Source organism: Myotis nattereri (assembly GCF_964212035.1).
Source record: "Myotis nattereri genome assembly, chromosome: 5".
Taxonomy (NCBI): Eukaryota; Metazoa; Chordata; class Mammalia; order Chiroptera; family Vespertilionidae; genus Myotis; species Myotis nattereri.
The window spans coordinates 67,576,783-67,592,696 of record NC_138080.1 but is presented as its reverse complement, the minus strand read 5'-3'; the positions used below and the strand labels follow the sequence as shown (position 1 = coordinate 67,592,696).

Below are 15,914 nucleotides of genomic sequence, written 5' to 3'. Positions count from 1 at the left end.
TCTTCTGGTGTGTTATTTTTTATACCATTTTAATTCTTCTATTGGCTTTTAGCTATATCTGTTTGAATTACTTTTTTAGGGTTGCTCTAGAGATTATAATATGCATCTCTAACTTACCCCAATTTACTTAGAGTTAATATTTAATGAATTCAGAGAAAATGTCAAACCTTGCAGCAGTGTATTTATTGCCATATACCATCCTAGTTTTTAGTGCCTTGCCTGTCATATCTTACATCTGCATACTTCACAAATCCATCAAATACAGTGCTAAGTTCTGCTTTAAAGCAGTCAAGTCTTTTAAGGTGTTAATAAGAGAAAAGAAAAAATATGTCGATATATTATTTCATAGTTATAGTTCCTGTTGCTCTTGATTTCTTCCTATATCTAAGTTGCCATCTGGTGTCACTTCCTTTCAGTCTAAAGAATTTTCTTCAGCATTTTTGAAGTACAGTTCTGCTAGTTACAACTTCTGTTTTTATCTGAAAATGCCTTTATTTTGCCTGCATTTCTGAAGTACAGTTGCACTGCACATAGAATTCTTAGTGAGCATTTTTTTTTTGCCTTCAGCACTTCAGATATATTATTCCAATGTTTTCTGCTTCCACAGTTTCTTGATGGGAAGTCAGCCATTACTCATGACCGTTCCTGTTTATGCCATTTTTCTGTTGCAGTTTTCATGTCTTCTCTTTATAACTGGCTGTCAGTGCTGTCAGGATGTATCTAAAAGTGATTTTCTTTGTGCTTATCCTACTTAGGGTTACTGAGATTCTTAGATCTGTTAATATTTTCTACCAAAGTTTGGAATTTTTCAGGCATTATCTTTTTAAGCATCTTTTTTGCTCCCTCCCTTCTGCCTTTGCCTGCTAAATCCAACAGCTGGGTCCACAGAGAGTGAGTTTCACTGACTGCCCTCACTGACAACAACTACACTTTCCTATCTAGTAAGTTTTGGTAGTTATTTCCAATATTTTATTTTAGCTGCCTAATTTTATATTTAGAGGGCAAAAAATGATTAATGTCTTTTCCAGCAGTCCTGTTTAACCCCTAAACCAAATAGAACAGTAATAAAATACATGGAAAACACTAAGCTATGGGCAATCAGTTGTCTTAGAAATAAGAAAATACCTTCTTCTGCATCTCTCCTTGAAAATCTTCAGTCACTTTAGTTAACTGTTCCACTTTTGCAACTGCAACTCTCATATCTAACTTGGCTTGCCTAAAACAGAAAGTAAATTAGTACAGTTTTCATACACCATAAAGAATGTAAAAAATGAGAAAATGTAAATTTGGTAAAATGAGTACTGACTTTTGTGCACATACATGCTTAGGAAGGATAATCTGCTAAGACCAAATCTGTATAACAGATGGCTTCCTCCTTTCTATCTTGGCAGGTCATCTAATCCGCCTCCCTGCTGTTGGATATGAGATTGCTAAGACACTCTTGTGGTCAAGTGAACCAAACCTCTGTAGTAGATGGTTTCCTTGTTTCTATCTAATTTGCCTAATGATTCTACTTCTAAATAGTCTCTAAATTGTGTAATCCATTTTCACTTCCATTGTCTAAACTTTGGCCCCATTATTACTTCCCAAGACTATTCCAATAGATTACAAATTCATCTCTTCACTGGTGGTCTCCTCTTCAATTCATCCTCTATAATGCATCTTACTTGTCAAAAATTTTATCCAGTGATAAAAATTATCGTTTAATAATGATTTCTAGATTCTCCACTTCTTTGGGTACACAATCAACACTCCTCTGCATGGCATGTAAGACTAGCCATCATCTGGTCTTCAAGAGTCTCATGTCTTGCCAATTCCCCACATATAATTTATGTTCCAGGTATAACAGATTACTAGCTCACTGTTTCCTAAACACATCCTTGCCTATTTTTTCACCTGTTTGATTAGACTATCTTCCTCCATCTTTTTATGATAACTTCTTCAATCTTTCAGACTTTGTTCAAAAGTCTCCTCATTTCAAGTATTCCCTAACTTGTCCTAGGTAAAAGACCCTAAAATCCCAGTCCTCATAATACATGATACTTTGTACATTACTAACAGGTACCTCTTCATGGAATCTGAAGTTTATAAAGAATGAAATTAAGATCATTAAAGGGTAACATTCTTTAAATTATTAAATCCTCAGTAGAGACTATAGTATCTAGCACATAGTTGAAGTAAATATATAATAAATGAATGAAAGAGAACACAAAAGGAAAGGAGACAATCACAGGTATAGCTTGATATTTTACTTAGATCATGCCTATCCAATTTGATATTTAGTGTGCAAATCCTAGAATAATTTTGTGAATCTTTCATTTGAAACAGAATCTCTCTCCCACATAATTTAAAAAAATTTGAGACAATGGTCCTAAGACCTGTTTTTGTAAGTCATTAAAAAAAACTCTTAAAGTATTTAAATTATTATGTCTTCTAAAACACACAAAAAAACTGTTTTTTGAAGAGGAAAATATGTAGTTGCTCATATATACTTATTTATTTCTATATTATTCCAGAAGATAGAAGTAAATAGTTGTTTCTATCTACTTTTGCCATGAAATACTGAAAACTATCCTATATAATAAAAAGGTAATATGCAAATTGACCCTAACAGCAGAACGACTCGGAATGACTGGTCACTATGATACACACTGACCACCAGGGGGCAGATGCTCAATGCAGGAGCTGTCCCCTGGTGGTCAGTGTGCTCCCACAGGGGGAGCTCTGCTCAGCCACAAGCCAGGCTGATGGCTGCCAGCACAGTGGTGGTGGCGGGAGCCTCTCCCGCCTCCTCAGCAGTGCTAAGGATGTCCGACTGCAGCTTAGTCTGCTCCCCGCTGGCAAGTGGACATCCCCCAAGGGCTGCCAGGCTGCCAGAGGGATGTCTGACTGCCAGCTTGAGTCTGATCCCCCAGGGAGTGGGCCTAAGCCAGCAGGTGGACATCCTCCGAGGGGTCCCAGACTGCAAGAGGGCATAGGCCGGGCTGAAGGACCCCCCCCCCCCCCAAGGGCACAAAGTTTTGTGCACCAGGCCTCTAGTTCTAGAATAAAAGCTATAAGGTCTGTTGTCTAGACCTGGCTCTACCAACATAATAGTCATGTGAACTAGATCAATCACTTAACCTCTCTGAGTCTCAGAATTTCAGCTATAAAACAGAAATAAAAACATTTTTTTCCTGCATAGCTTACAGAATTATCATAATGTTTAAATAAGTTAATTCATATTAAAATACTTTATTGGAGTTTTTACAAATGTAAGCTATCATCATAATCTTGCACCCCCCTCCCTTTTTTTTTTAATCGCTAGGAACTGGTGGTCTAGAGTTACTGTACAGTTGGATTGATAAAGCTTGGGGAATGGATGTCTGCCCTTGATTCCTGGCCAAGAAATGAAAAGTGGGATTTATGATGTGCTGCTCAATGTCTGAACCTGTCAGGTAACCCCCAGCCAGGATTTGTTTACTGATGGTTTTCACCTGGAATAGTTGGTTAGATAGCCAGGTTGGGCTATGTGACTAGAAGGATAAAAAAAAGGCACAGCCTTGAGCTTTCTTGAATCCAAAATTCATTGCACACATGCTGGTAGTTCAATCTGGAGACAAAGCATATCTTTGTCTGAATAAAGACCCTGGGGCACTATGCCTGCCTATACAGGGCCCCCTAGGGTTGCCTGTGCTCTTTTTCTTGCTGCTCAATATCCTTTGCTTTTACATAAAAGCCTTAAGTGAGTAGCTCTGGGGAGTCTGGGGAGTCCCTTCAAATATTTAAACTTCGAATCTTTAGAGGAACTAACAAAAATAATCCTAATTTTATTTTATGAGGGAACTTCATTAACTATATGTTTATAATATTTAACATGCAAACGTACATATGTCTGCTTGTGTACAAATTATATCAAGGTCAAAAATAATTTTCATTCTAGAAAAATAAATTTGATAAAAAATAAACAAGAATAACTAAACAATCTTGATGTCACAACTACCCACGTATTTTATTTTTGCCCCAAAGGAATATTTTTAAAAGCACATTATTTCATTTTCACACATGCTTCCTTGTTAAACAATTTGAAATTTCTGGGATTTATCTTTAATTTAATATTAATCTTTATAAATATTTTATTATTTATAAAAAACAAAGCTTTGCTCTGTTATGCAAAGTATAAGCAAGTATAACATAAAAGACAGGATATAGTACTTTAAATTATAGCATTAACTTGGACACAAATTAAAATGCTTTAACATCATTACATGCTTTTGAAATTTAACATCAAACAGAAAGAGTCTACTTTATACATTTTTATCAGTTTCTTTTGCAGTCTCATATTAAGGAAATACTAGAAATGTTTACAATAATTTTCATACAATGAAAAATGATAAGAATCTGAGCAAAATAAGATACAGATTTGCTAATTATTTATGTTTTAAAAATTTTGATTTTTTGTTAATCCTCACCCGAGGAGATGATTTTTTTCTATTGATTTTTAAAGAGAGTAGAAGGGAGGGGGAGAGAAACATCGATTGGCTGTCTCCAAGGGACCAGGGATCAAGCCTTGTGCCCCTTTTTAAAAATATATTTTATTGATTTTTTTTTTACAGAGAGGAAGGGAGAAGGATAGAGAGTCAGAAACATCGATGAGACAGAAACATCGATCAGCTTCCTCCTGCACACCCCCCACTATGGATGTGCCTGCAACCAAGGTATTTGCCCTTGACCGGAATCGAACCCAGGACCCTTGAGTCCGCAGGCCGACGCTCTATCCACTCAGCCAAACCAACTAGGGCAAGCCTTGTGCCCTTGACGGGCATTGAACGTGGGACCCTTCAGTCCACAGGCCCACGCTCTATCCACTGAGCCAAACCGGCCAAGGCTATGTTTAAATGTATTGGGAACCCCCAAACTTAATTTTAGACAAAGTTCTGAAACTTTAAGATAATTTCTGCTTTAAAAAACTGATGGAAAACGGCAAAACTGAAAAATTTTTATTTTAATTGTTTTCTTCCTTTCAATCTTTAGTGGCTATCTAATGGTTATACCTATTTAAAAGACGAGCCTACCAAGAAACTCTGAAAGCAAAAGGTATTAATAACCCACATACTGAACTGTCAAAACTTTAAAACAGAGGCACTTGAGGTCTTTAAAAATTTAATTCAAAATTATACATAAAGTAGTTCAAATTCTAATTTCCATGTGAGAATATAATTTTCTAATATACCAGTTACAGTTGTCTATACTTTCTGTTCATGAACATGAGCTTTCTCCAATTCTGTATGCACAGACTCTCAGTCTCATTCATTTACAAGGTCTGGGGCTGGTCCCTGGTCATCAGTGTTTTTCAGCATCTCAATAGCTGATTCTGATATACAGCCGTTGTCTTAAATTTTACAGAATAACTACACAATCAACATGTTCATATTTACAGAATGATTGCAAACAATGATTAAAAATATAGTTTGAGTCATATAACTTTGGGTATCACTGACAAACTGGAGAACATTTTAATTCATTTTCTATTATTAAGTAGGCTATGCAATGGACATGCTCAACAATGTTTATCAAGTTGTGATGCTTGAGACACACAAGGTGTTTTGGAAGGTTGCACAAAACACACAGAGATAGGTGAGATACAGTAATCTTTAGGAGGGCCACAAAGCACACTTTAAGCATCACAAAAGTTTAAAATAAAGTTTTATGATTCAAAGTAGGTAGCACACTTGCATTTGTTCAAAGAATACTTAAGTGAGAGATATTTAAAATGAAAATTGGCAGAGGACTAGCAAGTTTCATAAACAGAGGTAAAGAGAAAGCTTCAAGAAGGAGCAAAGTAAGCTTAACGGTAGGAACCTGTAGGGCAGTGGTTCTCAGCCTTGGCTGCACGTTAGAATTACCTGGGAATCTTTTTAAAATCCTGATTTCTGGGCTTCATCCTCCGGAAATTGTTCCTTTGTTACTGTTACTAATGTTGTGGCCCCACCCCATAACAAAGAAAAGGAATTTCCGGAGGATGAGGCCCAGAAATCAGGATTTTAAAAAGAAACCCACGTGATTCTAACGTGCAGCTAAGGTTGAGAACCACTGCTGTAGGGCCTATTTAGGGAAGGTAGGAAATCAGACAAGAAAGGCGATGAAAATTAGTGTCGATGACCTTAAATTGACAAGTTAAGTAATCTGTATTCATGTAAAGGCAAAAGGAAGCTACTTGAAGAGTGGGATCAGGGCTGCACTTTAGGGATTTAAACCTGACATCTGTGAAAAACAATGGACTAGAATGATGGTTCTCTCTCTGTCTAACCAATATATCATAATTAAAGAGCAAGAAGCAGCAAAAGGCTAAACCAGAGTGATGGCAACAATGAATAAGCAGTTCCACTGGGAGAGATGGCATAGATGTGACAAAGACAGAATTTAGAGATTCTATTCAATCTTTCCTTGAACAAATATTTGTTGAATGCTCAAAATATGCCAGGCACTGCGCTTCAAGTGCTGGTGGCTCATTCAGTTGCTTTGTTTTTTATTTTTATTAAATTTTATTGGGGTGACATTGGTCAAAATGAACATACAGGTTTCAAAATCTGCATATAGCACCATGTGTCCACCACACGAAGTCAAGCCTTGCTTTGTTTTTCTAACTATATTTCAGGAGCGCTATATTTACTTTACGGAGCACCTACATAAACTAACAAAGCACTGTTAATTCAGTGGTAAACAAGAGAGACAAAGTCCCTCTTCTCATAAAGTTTACATTGCTGTGAAAGGATTCAGATAATATGTAAACAAGTAAATTAGGTAATTTTAGAAGTGATAATTCTCTGAAGTAAATGGCATAAAACAATGAGAGACTTGGGTCCTCAGGGACAACCCATCTAAGAAGGGATATTTGAATTAAGATCTAAAGCACGATAAGGCCAACTTACAATTTAGGGTGAAAGAGTTAAGGCAGAGTAAAGTAATAATAAATGCAGAGTTTGAGAAAAGCACTTAAAGAAATGGCAATTAGCTGGGATGTATCATTAATAGGAAGGTAGGAGATAAGGCAGAAAGGAAGGCAGAGGTTAGATCATGTAAGTGCAGAAAGTCTTCAATCAAGAAAAAAAAAAGAGGAGACATATGTACCACTCTTTGTAATACTTTAAGCAATAAAATTAAATTTATTTATTTATTTATTTATTTTGTTTTATTGCTTAAAATATTACAGAGTGGTACATATGTCTCCTCCCCGCCCCACACCTTCCCCGGGTCTCCCCTACCTCCCAGTGTCTTGTGTCCATTGGTTATGCTTATATGCATGCATACAAGTCCTTTGGTTGATCTCTTACCCCCCTCCCCCCAATTCTCCCCAGCCTTCCTGCTGTAGTTTGACAGTCTGTTCGATGCTGCTCTGCCTCTGTCTCTATTTTTGTTCATCAGTTTATAATGGTCTTTATTATCCATAAGTGAGTGAGACGACAACCAACGAAAATAGATGATTTTGTTTTAAATCAAAAAGGTACCAGTAATCTTGAGGAGAAGAAGACTAGAGAGGCAGGACTAAATCCAAATTGAAAGAAATTCCAGAAAGACTAGAGCAAATTCACTCTTCTCCCAAGCAATTTCAAAGACTAGAAAGGATAAAGTATAGTAAAATGAGGAATCATCAGGGAGTGGGAAATCTTGGAAAAGCCCCACAAAAGAGAGACTAAATTTTTAAAATGAATGAACATAAGTGAAGGAACAAGATATAAGAAGGAAAAGAAGAGATCTGGGGTTGTACAGTATGCAAGAAATGGGAATAGAGCTTAGTAGAAAGGATAAAATAAGAAAGGAAGGCTTCATCTAGACCTAGGAGTTATAGCAGCAACAACGTAGGTAAGGCTGATTTTCCAGAGCTAGGAAGGGAAATATCTACTGCCTATTTATGACAGAAATACCAACTCTCAAACCTACTGGCATCTGCTTTGTAAGCATTCTCCATGCCTATCTACTTGGAAAGGTCATATACTAAAGTAGAATGGAGATCAAAGACAATGAGAGTCATTGAATACTGCAACACTGCAAAGAAGATCATATTTCCATTCCAGAAATGAGGAAACTGAAGTTCATTCAGTTAAGCAACCTGGCCAAGTCAATGAACCAGAACCAGAATACAAAATAGAAAATAAAAAACAAGAAAACAAAACTAGAACTATCTGATTTAAAAGCCTACGCTATTTATACTTCATACTGCACAGAAACACATTTTTCGGTTAGGAGTGCAAATGTGAATATTTGCAAAATAAAATTATTATCAATAAAATACATATTTTGAAATAAATCAGTAATCAATTATTAGAGGCAAAACTTCCAAACAATGAAGTTATGGATCTGTTCCTACTCTTGAACAATATGTTCTGGACATAAAGTTTAATATTCCTCTTTCTGACCCTTAAAGATTAAGCATGAACAATATACTAGTAAACATTTAAATAATGGGTAACTGTAATTAAAACAGTGTGAACAGACAGAAAAATGACAGCAAAGCCCTATTTCTTAAAACATGCTAGTCTTAGAAGACTAGCAGCCAGCACATAAGGCACTGTCTGGCAAATTCTTATGACTAAGCTCAGGCCATTTCTCACACAGGACAGTTTCCAAGAGACTATGAATCAAACATAGTGATCCAGGGATTCCAGATTTCCATAGCATTCTTATAACAGAAGACATAATATTATTCAAATTGGAACATAAAACAGCTGAGAAAAAACTATTATCTCAGCTAAAATAAAACTATTACCTGGCAAAGGTACATATATTTTTGAAAAAAAGAGATTACATAAAAATTATTGGCACAGGCAATATTTTTGAAGAAAAAGATTAAAAATGAACATAATAAATATGCAGACTGATTTATGTAATTTAGCCTTTGTTGCATTAAACATAATAGATTGATGTAAAGAATCACACTGGTATCAAATTGCTCTTATGTTTTTTAATTAAACTTCTTATTTAAAAATCCTTTCACTATCACATTTTAAATATCTCCTGGATTTTATTTCATATTTAAATAGAGCACTAACCATTAAAAAATACTTAACTGCATCTATCATGCATTCAAACTTTGAGATGATTGGTACTAAAAACATTTAAAAGTCGGTATAGCTTAAAGCCTGGATCCATAATGAGAAACACTGAAAATCTTTTCATTCATTTTGCAAAGCTACTATTAATTATATTAAAAATGGTTTTCTCTGGTGTGTTGTTTTTGAAATCAACCACTAAATGGTCACACATTACTGCATAGCTGAAGAATATAAAATATAATTTTTATAAACAATGACACTCAAGAAGACAGTTGTGCCCCCACAAGATCAATGACAAAAGTACACAAAGAGAAAACCCACATAAATTAGTTTAGCTTTGCCCCTCCAATGAAGTGCAATTTAATTAATTATTTAATTAACTGAATCACTCAACAATATTTTTTGAGCACTTGCCCCGTGTCTAGCACTGGGCTAGATGATGGCAAGATAAAAATGACTAAACTATGAGCCATATCTTTAAGGATCTTAAAAACTAGTACAGAGAGATTAACTTATAAAGAATTAAAGTACACTAGAGTGTTAGAAATGCTAGGAGAGAAGCAACTGCAGTTACAGCTGAGGCACAAAGGATGGAACACCTGGTTCTACCTGGGGAGGAAGAAACCATTAAGATTCCGTAAAACATTTCTAGAACATGTCACAGTTGAATGTTGAGAGGATATTTATCAGAGAAGAGCATTTCAGGCTGCCTGAACAATGTGAACAAAATTAGGGAGTTAGGAAATAGCATGGCTTGTCTGGAAAACTAAGAGTAGTTTAGAAAATTGAGGTGACGAGTGACAAGATCTAAAGTAGCCAGGGGTCAAGTCATAGAGGACTTTATGTTGTGCCGAGTAACTTGGATTATATTCAATGGCATTTAGTAGCCCTTGAAGGACAGTGACATGAATCAGATTTTATTTTAGAAAGATCATTTTGATGACAGCATGAGAAAGGAAGATAGGGAAGAAATAAGCCAATTTGGAGGTTACTCAGATGAGATGACAGACTGAGCAAAGGCAATAACAACACAGTGACGTAGAAGTGAAGGATCTGAGAGACATTTGGAAGGCAGAGTTGAAACAGAAAAGAATTTAGGATACCTCCTAGTTTTCTGAAGCAGGAACTGGATGGTGCCAGTCACAAACATAAAGATTCAGGATACATGATAGATAATAAGCTCAGTTGAGAGCCTTCTGAGTTTCAAGTGCCTCTGAATCATCTGGGTGGAGACAACCAAGAAAAACTTGAGCTAGAAAAATTGAATGGGGGTCTCATCTTTATAGAGATCATTGAAGCCACGAAAGTGTGCATGAGATTAATGGGTCAAATTAATAATTTGAGGCTATCATATCACACATAAACTTATTAATGACCATTTCTACCCCAGAGCACACTTGTGTATGTTTAAGTTCTCAATAAATATAAAATAAATTGGCAAGTTACAGATTCTTTATATGAAGACTAGAGGCCCGATGCATGAAATTCGTGCAAGGGGTTCAGTCCTCTCAGCCACCGCGACTTGCCTCGGCCATCACAGTCCTGGCTTCGTCCAGGAGGACATCCAGGGAAGGTCGTTCGGCTGTCTGGTCTAATTAGCAAATTACACTTTTATTATTATAGCTACTATCTATGTGTGCTAATAAGATCATTCCTTAGTGGCTAAAATATTTTTCAATAAACATTCTAATGGTGACACAGGATAACACAGACCCCTATGCAAATACTTTAGTCAGTATGTATAGCACATCGTTTTACCAAGATAATATTGGTTATTCCTGAAAAATATCAACAGATGACAATTCTTTCCTTCAAAGACTTTACAAGGAAGATATAAAATCTGAGCAGGAATGACTTTAATAACAACCATGTCCATAACTCAGTGGGGCATACATTAGAAACAAATATTTTTTAAAAAGCACCTAAAGAGCCCTAACCAGTTTGGCTCAGTGGATACAGCATCCGCCTGCGGACTAAAGGGTCCCAGGTTTGATCCCGGTCAAGGGCATGTACCTTGGTTGCGGGAACATCCCCAGAGGGGAGTGTGCAGGAGGCAGCTGGTAGATGTTTCCCTCTCATCGATGTTTCTAACTCTCTATCCCTCTCCCTTCTTCTCTGTAAAAAAATCAATAAAATATATATTTTTAAAAAAGCACCTAAAGAGAAAAACACATTTGTTTAAATTAATTAATGCTGAGAAGAGCCCCAGGAAGAGTAAAAATCTGGTGGAGTGAATGAGAGAAGTCTTCCTGGAGATGACAAGTTTTAACCAGGCTTAGGAAGTTATAACATTTTGACAAACAGAACAATGATCAAAGGCAAAGGGGAAGGAACCAAAACTTGTTCCATGAGTAATAGTAAGATAGCTAGTGTGAGCAGTTTGTACATAACTGGAGGGTTGGGGAAACCAGGTGAAGTAGGTTCTTGGAAAATAGGCTGAAGAGTTTCATCTGCTATGACAGGGCATCACCAGAAACTCTCGGAAAAGGAAAATGATGAAAAGCTTTAATTATAAATTCACAGGATTCTACTTTTTTTTGTACCATAACATCAAACAAATGAAACCAGTATGTTTTCAGTATCAGTACAAACTTAATGCTGGTGTTTAAAGAGTTTCCGATCTAGTTATTCTTGGCATGGTTATATACGGCATCTCAAAACCTACATTCTGGTAATGTCAATATGCCCATCATTCTGAATCTGTCAAACTGGAAAGCAATACCCTCCTCCTTAAAAGAAGCATCTGCTTATCCTTCTGTTCCTTCAAGTCTGTGTCAGGAAAAGCAAGCATTAGTTTTATGTATACAACTCTGAACTGCTTAATGTTAAACTATGGAATACTGCCAGTAAATATTATGGCAAAACTGCTCATGGACAATGAAATGTAAGACCTTTTAGAAAACCACAACTAGCTTTATCAATCTCTATTGATAATCTTTGGGCCTGAATGTCCAAAAGCCAAATGAGATGTCAAAAAAAAAAAAAATGTAGCCACTCATCATCCTTTCTTTAACAAGCAGCTCTCATTGACTTCCTTACTTCGGTGAATACTGTTAGAGAACCAGGTATAGAAACTCACTAAATTAGCAATTACAACATGTGAGTTCTAATTTGGCTTTTTCATGAATTTTTGGGCAAGCATGAATAAGACAAATGATTTATGAGCTCTTGGCTCATTTTGGTTTCTTCTATAAAAGCAGAAAGTTAGCCCTAGCTGGTTTGGTTCAGTGGATAGAGCATCCGCCTGCGGACTGAAGGGTCCCAGGTTCAATTTGGGTCAAGGGCACATGCCAGGATGAGGGCTCGATCCCTAGTAGAGGGCATGCAGAAGGCAGCCAATCAATGATTCTCTCTCATCATTGATGTTTTTATCTCTCGCTCCTTCTCCTTCTCTGAAATCAATAAAAATATATTTTAATAAAAGGTAGAAAGTTATTCTTTTGTATATGCGACAACATGGATAGACCTTGAGAATATTAAGCTAAGTAAAATAAGCCAGCCAGAGAAAGCTAAGAACCATATGATTTCACTCATATGTAGCATATAAAACTGAATCTCATAGATTCAGACAGCACTGTGGTAGTTACCAGAGGGAAGGGAGTGGGCAGGTGGTGGTGGGGTGGAGGGGGCTAATATATGGTGACAGGAGATGGTTTCACTGAATGGTGGGCACCCAGTGCAATATACTGATCTTGCATCATGGACATGTACACATGAAACTTATATGATCCTATTAACCAGTCACCCTAATAAATTTAACAAAAAAATGTTAAAAAATAGAAAGTTAAAGTAAGACGATCATTAAAATACTTTTAGCAATAAAATTCAATGATTCTTCCCCTGTCCTTTATCCCAATATCACCAAGTTCTGCTCATTTTCCCTATACAAAAATATTTATATGCATTTTTATTTTCTATTTCCATTATCATCATATGATCGCAGGTCTTTATGAACCAATTTTCTTACTCATCTTTCTTCCAGGATCTCGCATCCTGTTTTATACTACATACACCATATTCTTTTCCTTTTTCCACTCTTTTCTGAACCTTAAGTGCAGAGTTAAATTAATCACACTATTCTTTCCATGATCTGTTATTATTAACTGTGAACTGTTGCTCTCATTTGTTTATTTTTGTTTTCCTGTGCACTCTCAGTCCTTCTCTCATTCTCTTCATCTTGTGGTTCACATTAAAATGTGATACATACTTTGGAGATACCTATCTATCTGCATATATATATATATATATATATATATATATATATATATATCTAGTAAATTATATATTGTTATTTGCATGTGTTTTTATGCTATAAATAGTATCTTTTTACTTTTAAAACACAAACCCTGTTTTATAGATCCATGTTGCTATAACTACATCTTTACATGTAAGCACATGTTTCTAAATGATGCATAGCATTCCACAGGATGCAATTACTGCACTTTACCTATCCATTCCTTGGTGACAGACACCTAGGCAGCCTCCAATTCCCTACTTCTAAAAATAGTCTTATTCCACAGAGGTAATCACTAATTAAAAGTTAGGGTATGTCATTCCTGGAAATGTTTTTATTTTATTCTTTTATAATACATATGCAATATACAGACATTTTATTTGTTTACTATATAAGTTGATATAGACATACATCTAAACATATAGGACATATATAACTAAAATATATATACATAATCAACACACACTATTATTTAAAACATTTAAAATGTATATAAATTGCATCATTCTTTAAGCTCCTTTTGCACTTGTTATTACATTCCACATTATATTTTTGACATTGATAACTGGGTGTAAAGAAGTATTACATTACTTCAACATGAGTTTTCCTGATTGCTATGACTTTTTACCAGCCAGAATGAGTTCTATGTTTTTTAATGATTTGTATGAATCTGAAAAGAGAGTAGATTCTGAAGTACTCTTGTTAAAACCACAATGACCCCTGCAGAGGGTTGAATAGTGACTGTATCCCCACCCCCAAATTCAGGTTTACCTGAAACTTTATTTGGAAACAAGGACTTTGTAGAAGTAATTAAGGTAAGGATCTCAAGATGAATTATCCTAGATAAGGGTGGGCTCTAAATCCTAAGACTTTTATGCTTATGAAGGAGGAGAGGGTACACAGAGACAGAAAACAAGGTCAAGTGAAGATGAAGGTGAGAGGAGATGAGAGTTATGCTGCCAGGAGCCAAGAAGTACCTCAGGCTACCAGCAGCTGCAGAGGCAAAGAAAGATTCTCCCCCAAAGCCTCGAGGGAGCACAGCCCTACTAACCCCTTGATTTCAAACATCTAGTCTCCAGAACTATGAGGAATAAATTTGTTGTTTTAAGCCACCAATTATCATTTGTTAAGGCAGGTGGGAAGCTAATACAACTTCTATGTTGCTAAATTCAATAAACTCATCCTGCTTTATCTAGCATTAATTGCACTTCACTCAGCAATCATTTCTTCCTCCTTGATATACGTCCTTCACTTAACCCCCAGGACACACTTCCTCGTGTCTCCTATTTCACTGGTCTCTTCTCAGCCTCTTTTGTTGATTCCTCCTCTTTATCCTTACGACTCTGAGCTCAGTTGTAGGTTCTTTTCTCTTTTCTATATACACTACAATTTAAAGATATTTGTAAATGTCTGCAGCATAGAACAAAACCTTAGAGGACTACACTTCTTAATTTTAAGTATCACGAGTGAGAGGAACAAAAAGTGCCAAAAATGTTTCTGTCACTTGGAAGTATTCTTGCGAATTTATTAATGCAATGATTATTAAACCACTGGACCACAATATACATACACAGTATTAAAATGCCTGATTAAAAACCCTTTATTGACGCCTTCTCTTCCTCTTCCCTGTCTCACTTCTCTACTCCCCTAACATCTAAATAAACTACATGCTCAGAACCCTTTTCTCAGGGTCTGCTTATGGGGGAATCCAAAGAAAGATACATGTGAAAAAAATTTTATCTAAGGAATTTGATTTTCTTCCATAACCACTGGTTTTAACATCATGAAACATCCCGTCATATATATATATTATAGTTGCCTCCTCACTAATAGTTGTTTTTTTTAATTAATCCTCACCGAGGACACTTTGCCATTAATGTTCAGAGAGAGTAGAAGGCCCGGGGACAGACAGAAACAATGATGTGAGAGAGTCACATCTACTGGTTGCCTCCAACATGCGGGGGTTTGAGCCTGCAACCAAGAACCAAGGTATGTGCCCTTGACTGGAATCGAACCCAGGACCCTTTAGTCCAAGGGCCGACGTGCTATCCACTGAGCAAAACTGGCTAGGGCTCACTGATAGTTTTGATTTAGTCTCTTCCCATCCCAATAGATCACACAAATAGCTATTGACAGAAACGTAAAAGGGAAGGGGGGAAAAAACCCATGGGAAAAATTATGGCATCATCAGTTCCTCTGAAGAAAAACAATTAGTAATACTAAAATAACAAAATTGATTTTTAAAAATACCTAAGTTGTTTTCGGAGTTTCTCGATTTCCACACTTTGGTCAGTTACTGTTTTCAGCAAGTGTTGGTTACTCTACCATAAGAAAAAAATAAGAATATTCAGTGTCAGGAAAAAAAAAGAATATTCAGTGTCAGAACATTTAAAACTGCTTCTTTAATACCCAGAAGTCAATGGAATTTTTAGACATCAATAATGAACTCTCAGAAATAGAAACTAAAAAAATATATATCATCAACAATCCCATTTACTATTGCAACAAAAAAGTTAAGATACTTCGGAATAAACTTAACCAAGGATGTAAAAGAGCTATACTTGGAAAACTACAGGATGTTGAAAAAAAGAGATGAGAAGATATAAACAATTGGAAGCATATACCATGTTCAGGAATTGGTAGAATTA

General features: G+C 36.0%; 1 protein-coding gene across 1 annotated transcript in view; it reads right to left on the bottom strand.

Annotated features, from left to right (window-relative positions):
* Positions 1–15,914, bottom strand: part of SCLT1 (sodium channel and clathrin linker 1) — a 100,216-nt gene that overhangs the window by 50,191 nt on the left and 34,111 nt on the right. Inside the window, exons 9-10 of the mRNA XM_081093496.1 lie at positions 15,517–15,587; positions 1,126–1,216 (exon numbers count right to left, since the gene is read on the bottom strand). Of these exons, the coding sequence (XP_080949622.1) occupies positions 1,126–1,216; positions 15,517–15,587 (162 nt within the window). The remainder of the gene's footprint in view (positions 1–1,125; positions 1,217–15,516; positions 15,588–15,914) is intronic.